Below are 8093 nucleotides of genomic sequence, written 5' to 3' on the forward strand. Positions count from 1 at the left end.
AATAAGGAAAAGACAACAACTGCTTGGCAACATTTATTTAATAATTCATCCTCTCTTCCTCAAATGGATGTGCTCACAACCTTCTAACACTTCATCTTCCAAATCTAGACAAACCATTTTAAAAACTAAAACCTACATTTTGTGACCAAAAGACTTACTTGATTAGCTGCTAAGTGTATTTTCTTCCGACTCAAAAATCTGAGGCTATAAAGTGGGTGTGACTCACTCTCCAGGCAAACAACACTGGCACGGTTGTCAGCCACGCTGTGGAGGATGGTGCTGAACTGCAGTGCACCCTGACACTCCCGGTGCAGGGGCGCTCACATTCTGGTGTTTACGGTATCTGATGTCACGCTTACTTTTAAATCTGCATTACTGTAGGCAAAGGAATGGTAGCAATATTAGTTTAATTATGCAGTATAAGAATATAATTCTGACTGTCAAAATGAAATGTTTCCACTGCAAGTATCTTATCTTCTCCTTGACGCCATTTAACAGAGGACAAACAGGATGGGTGCAAACTAACATCAATGTGTTCCTGAGAGGATCCTTTCTGCTTCAGTCCTGGTCACCCCATTACACAGCATTAGACACAGAACACTTGATCGTTATTTTCTGGGTTAGGTAGCAGTGGGAGAGAGGACCAACAAAACCAATTACTCAAGTTTCAGCATATAGTTATTCAAATAAAACTTTAATGATTTCAGTTCAATACAACTGAAAATGTAGTGTCATTAAACAGCATTTCCCACTAAATTTCAAGGTACAGATTTGTAGGCCTCTTCCGAGCAGAAGCATTATTCCTACTAAGCATACAGCTTGTTAGCTAAGATAACCTGACAGGATGGCAGGAGCGGGGGAGAACAATGATCAGCCCACAGTGTTGGCTAAGAAAGGAAAACAACGCAACCAACAAAGTAGCTGCAGGTATTAGTAAGATAAAGACACAACCCCAAACATCCATATCTTAAATTACTAGGAAAACAAATACAGGTAAAGTTACAGCAAATACGGTCTTCACAGATTTGGGTAACTTTATTTGCATTTTATGGTGATTTCTCAAGGCCTATATCCAATGAAACCATTTAAAAAGCTCTATGAGAATGGAAATTCAGGTGTCTATGACAATTTTCTTAAAAAAAAAAAAAAGCTTAAATTTCTGAATGAGCAAGATTCACTTTTGTAGGTAGAGGACCTGCTTCTTCATGATCTTCAGTTTTAGATCTAATAACCACAAGGGAAGACGCTGGGTATCTGCTTAGCTTCTGTTCGTTCATAAACTCCAAGTCACCATAGATACTCAGTTTCTGTAAAAGAAAAATCAATGCACTTCAGTATTTTGGATAATTAGTAAGTTTCCAAGTAACAATTTAATCTCTGGATATTTGGTTAAAATTTCTACAAATATCTTTGAGAATGTAGAATGTTTTGAATTCAGTGTTATACATACATGATGTGGTTCCCAGTGGATGCCAAAGAGAGCTTTTCCATGTGGCTCAACTTTAAATCATTAGAGATACAAAAAATGAGTATCAAATAAAATTGCTTAGGTTTAAATGAATTAATGTGGTCATGCCAAAAGCACTGATTCTAGATCCTGATGGATGCCTTGAGTGATCATATCCTTTAAGGTCTTAGTTCTCTTTCCAGGGAGTACAAGGATGTGCTACAAATTTTTCTGCTATTAACTGTTTAACTTATCACATATGGAAAATGTGTTCTATTTTAAAAGTGAGACCAAAGACTGTAAATGAAACACTATAACACTGATAAGTCTTCATAGACATATAAAACTCCCAAATCATTACTGTCACATCCAACAAGACTCTAAAACAAAAGAATGAGAGAAAGCATAAAACAGAATCACTGCAAACACCAAAAACTCACTGGAATATAATGGTAATACCTAACATCTTTTGAGAACAGGTCTATTTATTTGTTTATTTTTGGTACCGGGGATCGAACTTGGGATCTTGCACTTACTTGCGAGGTAGGTGCAGAGCCACTGAGCTAAATCCCTGGCCTCAGAGCAGGACTATTTTTTTTTTCTTTTTGGTACTGGGGATTGAACTCAGGACCTTGCACTTGCGAGGCAGGCAGCAGAACCACTGAGCCAAATCCCCAGCCCCAAGCAGGTCTATTTAGATGTAGTTTCTAAAGATAGAAAAGCAAAGAGAAAAGTCTCTGCTTAGAAATGGGACATATCTTGTGGTCAACTCATCTCAAATCTCAGGAGCCACATAATAAACTGAAGTGCTGGCAGTGCTGGCAGAGCAAACCACCAGATCACATAGCAAGAACCATGGAGATTACTGATGTTGGAATACTGCTTATAAAGATGCTAAATAAAATCATCTTCACAAGTTTATCGATTCTGATACACAGTAGAAAAGAGGTCAATCCCAAATATGCTAAGCGAGACAGGCCAGTTACAAGACATCACACACTGGTTGCTGTGGGTAGGTGGCAGTCGGGGAGTGGCTGTTGTGACAGTTGTTTACTTGAACATGTGTCAGACATGATCTGCATGACTGTTCCCAGGCAACAATTGTCCCACCATAAGGAGGTGCCTAGTACAGTAAGTCCCCGACTTACAAACAAGTTGTTTCAGGAGAATGTTTGCAAATCACATTTGTTAAGTCCGACACCTTTGACACAAATATGTAATGTAAAGCATAATATAACCAAACACACACACACACACACACACACACACACACAAACTGTGCACTATCGTACTGTATACTAAGCACACAGCAGCACAACTGTGACAATGTCCAGCAGACAAGTAAGCTACTTCTTTGGTCATATCTAGGAACATTCGTAATGCAAGGTCCGTTCATATCTGCAAAGTTCACAACTCAAATGTTTGTAAATCGGAAACTAACTGTATCTTATACTGTACCAGCAAACGTATTTTTGTTGTTGTTGTTGTTGTTGTTTGGTTTTTTGAGGCAGGGTCTCACTATGTAGTTGAGACTGACCTGGAACTCACTGTGTAGTCCAGGATGGTCTCAAACTCACAGCAATCCTCCTGCCTCAGCCTCTTGAGTGCTGGGATCACAGGCGTGCACCACCACAACTGGCTCAGCAAATTATCTTCAAGACAAATTCAGCAGCTGATGGGCTGGACATGGCCCAATATGGTTATGAAATAGAATAGCTTCCTTAACACCCAGATTTACATGCCATTTGCCCTTGGGCACTGAGAAAGAACATGTTCACAACTGTACCAAACAGCATTTAAAGACCTTGAAGCAGCATGCAAAAGCAGTGTGTTTATCCCCCCATCCCCTGGCCTCACTATGTAGTTCAGGTCAGCATTGAACTCACTATGTAACCTAGGCTGGCCCTGAATTCATGGTGATCCTTTTGCCTTTGCCTCCTGAGCCCTGGGATTACAGGCGTGTGCCACTACGCCTGGCAGTTTGTTGAGACAAGGTCTTGCTATATAGTCCAGGCCAGCCTCAAACTGGTATGCAGCCTAAGCTGGCCTTCACAGACTGTCCTTCCTCAGCCTCCTTAAAGAAGGGATTTCAGTTGTGTGTCACCACATCAGAAGTGGGGCTGGTTTGAATGATTTGAGATACCAGCATGGAAGAAGTTATCTAGGGAAGGAAAAGAGGGGAACCAAGATGCTGGTCAAAAGATACAACACCCCAGTTAGGGGCTGGGGATTTTAGCTCAGTGGCACCATGCCTGTCTCACAGGCGCAGAGCCCTGAGTTTGATCCTCAGTACTGAAAAGAAAAAACAAACACCCCCCCGGTTAAAAAAGGGAGATCTACTGTACAGCACAGTGACTAATAACCATGAACTGTTGACATGAAAATTGCTAACCCAGTAGATTTTAAGTATCCTCACAACGAGAATGGTATGTAGACAAAGGATGTATTAGTTAACTTGTCTTAGCCATTCCACAAAATATATATGTCATAGGGCTGGAGATGTAGCTTAGCAGCAGAGAGCACTTGCCTCGAAGATGCAAACCCTGGGATTGATCCCCAGCACCACCACCACCAAACAAACAAACAGAAAGTTATACACTATAAATATATATACTGTTTACTTGTCAATTAAAGTTAATCAAAGAATAGAGAGAAGGTAAAACTTGTGTGGAGAGTAAAATCTATGCAAAGAAGCAGATGAGGTCATATGCATAATCTAACTAGAAGGCATAATCATTTTTGTGGCTACTGTGCATCCTGAAATTATCAAGCAAACACAATGATGTAAGAGAGATATTTTCAAAAGTATTAATGGGGCAGTTTACCACCAACTATGCTTTGTGAAAAAATAAAGGTATTCCAGCAAAATAAAGAGAATCTCTGAAAGAAAACAACATAGAAGCTGGCTAGGCTTACGGGTGAATGCCTATAATCCCAGCACTTGGGAGGCTCAGGCAGGAGGACTGCCTACAATTCGAGGTCAACCTGGGCTACAAGGCCAGCCTGAATTACAGTGAGACCCTGTTCTCCCCTACCGAGGGGGTGGAGAGAGAAAGAAAGAAAACAACATAAAATACAAGAAAGAGTAGCAGTTGCGATAAGAAAATGAGAAGAGGCCGGGATGGTGGCGCACCCCTGTAATCCTAGCACTTGGGAAGCAGAGGCAGGAGGATCGTTGTGAGTTCGAGACCAGCCTGGGCTATATAGTGAGTTCCAGATAAGTTTCAACTATGTAGTGAGACCCTGTATCAAAAAAAAAAAAAACCAAAACCAAAATAAATAAATAAATAAATAGAAAATGAGAAGAAAGTTACAACTAAAGGTTCCATTGTTTACACATGACTGTAATCACTATTTATAAAGTTACAATATAAAAAACTGGTTTTTGGAGTCAGGTATGGTAGCACATGCCTAGCAGATGGAAGGCTGAAGCAGGAAGATTGTGAGTTCCAGACCAGCCTGGGCTACAATGCAAGTTAAAAGCCAACCTAGACTACAGAGAGAGCCTGTCTTAGGAAAAAAAGAAAAAAGTCTGATTACTGGATTTTAATTTTTCAAATCAACCTATAAAGCACAGAAGTATAGATCATAATGAGAAAAAATATGGGAAGAAAATGTAGTAGTGATTTATCAAAAGAAATTTAAAAAGAAATCATGAAAAGTGTACAAAATAACATACATTAAAAAAGAAGGTGAAGACAGCTAGGGAATGAAATTCCTTATCCTTTAGTAGATGTTAGATAACGTCTTAAGTTAGTTAAAAAACAGATGGTAAAATTTGAAAATGCAAACTACCTGGAGAATTAAAAGACTTCAGACTGTGATTTAACTAAAGAATGACAGAAAAGACAATTTTATGCCACATGTAGTTTTTTATTCTGAGACAGGGTTTCACTAAACCACTAAGTTGCCCAATCTGAGCTTTAACTTGCTATCCCTCTGCCAAAGCCTTCCAGATAGCTGGGTTTACAGGCTGCCTGCCACCATGTCCAGCTTTCTTAAACCACTTTTTACTGAATAAAATCAGACGATCATGGTCTTGACAAAAAGCTTAGAACTCTGCTCTTCCAGAAATGGCAATAAGAAGCACAGGGATAATGAGATAACATGGAGGCAGTGCCTATAATCACCATGCACTGCTACCGCAAGTTTCTGAGCCTGCCTGGCCGGTTTCCAGGAAGGACAGCTAATATTGCTAGACTCTGTTTCCATATTAAGCTTGGCTGCTTAACAAGGGCAACCATGGGTGACTACTCTGCAATGTATTAAATAGTCAGCCTCATCCCATGTCTTCAAAATGACATCATAAATGTGGAAAAAGGAATAAAAAAGCAGAGAAGAGATCAAAATCTTTATATGTTATGCCTTTCATTGACAAAGAATTAAAATCAACCAAGGAAATGAAATTCTTTCCTACCTTTTTCTGGCCATTATGATCAAATGGTATGTGATGTGTACTTACTAGGTGTAAAGCACACTAAGTTACTTTGTAGTTTTCTTAAATAAGAGAAATAAAGTTGTTCACAAGTTTTTCTGAGCACACTACCTTCCTGATGTTTACTGGCACCATTTCAAACTATTTTTACAGAGGTCAAAAGGTCTTTTCGTACTTCATGTGTAGGCTCCAAGGATACCAAGTCTCTGTGCAACAGAGGCCCATTTTTTAGTTGGCTCATAAATACCTTGAAACATACAGGATGATCATATGTGTAAATAACATAATACACACAATACTGTTCATAGATGAATTATACTTGCAGAACTTAAAATGGAGTCTAATGCTACTATGGAGAAGTCAGACAAAACAATGTTCCAATAATAAACCCATGAAAAAAATTTAAATAATTTTTCTAATACTAAATTCTAAATTATTATTTTCAGTGAACAAAGGAAAAAACACCAGAAAGTGGACTGTTTATACTATAATATTTGAAAACAGGAAACATTAACATTTATTAAATATTGATTATATTGAAAATAAAATGGCAACATAGTAATTCTGGAGGGACTATAATAGCAGCCAACAAGGTTCTAAACGTGCTGCTGGTGCTCTCTAGGTTTTATGGTCACACGGGTCTGAGGGGTGGCATATGTGGGAACAGTGGGGTGTCCTCCCAAATAACAGAAATAGAAGAAATTTTCTCACAGAATTAAAGTTATACTATCAAAACAAAACCTATCACAGCAGAGATATCTGAAAGAAAAAGATCAAAAGTCACATAAAAAGGGTCGGGGATGTAGCTCTGTGGTGCTGTTGCCTGCTTGGCAAGTGCAAGGTCCTGAGTTTCATCTCCGGTACCGAAAAAATAGAGTCACGTAAAAGATCCCCAGGTCTATAAGACAAAGTATAACCATAATCACAATGAGAATCACAGATATGTGTAAGCAATACTAGAAGAGAGGGCAAGCTATGAAATGCCCACCAAATAATTATTTAGATAAGAGAGAATTTGAGCATTCTACCTCAAAATATGAACATAATGTAGTCCCAGCAGTGTCTACCTCCCCAGTGTGAAAAAGGGCACACAAGATATGAGTCAACTTATCAATTCCCCTACGTATGATTTCAGGCTGACCAAAAGCACAATGGCTTGGAATCAGACTATCTTGGGTTCATATCCTGATTCTACCACTTACTGGTATGTGATATTGGGGCAATTAGAAACTCTCTTTTATTGTTTTCCTATCTCGCAAATGGGGATAGTAATAGCAGCCATCTCACAGGGTTACTATCAAGACTAAATAAACTAATTCACATAAAATATTTAGTTCCCAGTAAAAAGTGCTCAACACTTTTTAGAATGTAAGTTTTGACAAATTTATCTAGGTAAAGCCCCCAAGCCAGCCAACAAGTCAGTCTTCCTTGGCTACAGCCAGACCAATGTCAATATGTATTCTCTCTCCTATGGGTATCTTAGAAGTCAAAAGAAGAAAGGAGAATACAGGAAGGGAGGGAATGAGGTAGCATGGGCAAGAACTTATTATCAGGTTTGATGCCATGAAGATTTAAGAGTGCAGGAAGCAGCTCAAAGGGAAGTAACTGGAAAAGGCACAAAATGCATAATGTCAGCTTTACCAGGAACAATACAATGATTAAAATATGTATTATGAGGGAACACAAGCAGGTAATGTAGCAAGAAGACATTATCAGTATATTCATATAAATAGATGAATTCTGGAGAAACTTATCTGTCCTCTTTAACTTCCATAACTTCCCAATAGCAGCCATTCTTATCTGTACCTGGGGAACATTGTCCACCCTCCTCTCTACGTATTCATCCCAAAGTACCTTTTCTTCAAAGTTCAGGTCAAGACTCCCATTATCGAAAGTCTTCATCTGACAATCTTAGCACACAGTCTTTCCTTAATATTTCATACAACTATTATTTTTGCCATTTTAACACTTTATCAGTTATAGGTAAGAGAATCTACAGGAAAAACCACAGAAGTTGTCAATCCAAAGGCATGAACTTCACTCTAGCCTCAATATTTTCCTGGCTATGCAATCCCAGGAAGATTACCTAGACTCTGTAAGCCTGTTAAATCATCTATAAAATGGAATAACAAAACCTATAGACAATTTTTGGGCCCAGGTGTGACATACAAGACCACATGAAAATATTCTGCTTTTTTTTTTTTTTTTTTT

General features: G+C 38.7%; 1 protein-coding gene across 2 annotated transcripts in view; it reads right to left on the minus strand.

Annotated features, from left to right (window-relative positions):
* Positions 1-675: 675 nt before the first annotated feature.
* Positions 676-8093, minus strand: part of Tmem59 (transmembrane protein 59) — a 28539-nt gene continuing 21121 nt past the window's right edge. For both annotated transcript variants that reach the window (XM_010610371.3, XM_010610372.3), the window contains exon 8: positions 676-1307. In XM_010610371.3, coding sequence (XP_010608673.1) covers positions 1152-1307 — 156 coding nt within the window. In that variant the 3' untranslated portion in view covers positions 676-1151. The remainder of the gene's footprint in view (positions 1308-8093) is intronic.

The sequence above is a fragment of the Fukomys damarensis genome, unplaced genomic scaffold (genome assembly GCF_012274545.1).
Source record: "Fukomys damarensis isolate Sample0158 unplaced genomic scaffold, DMR_v1.0_HiC HiC_scaffold_23, whole genome shotgun sequence".
Lineage (NCBI taxonomy): Eukaryota > Metazoa > Chordata > Mammalia > Rodentia > Bathyergidae > Fukomys > Fukomys damarensis.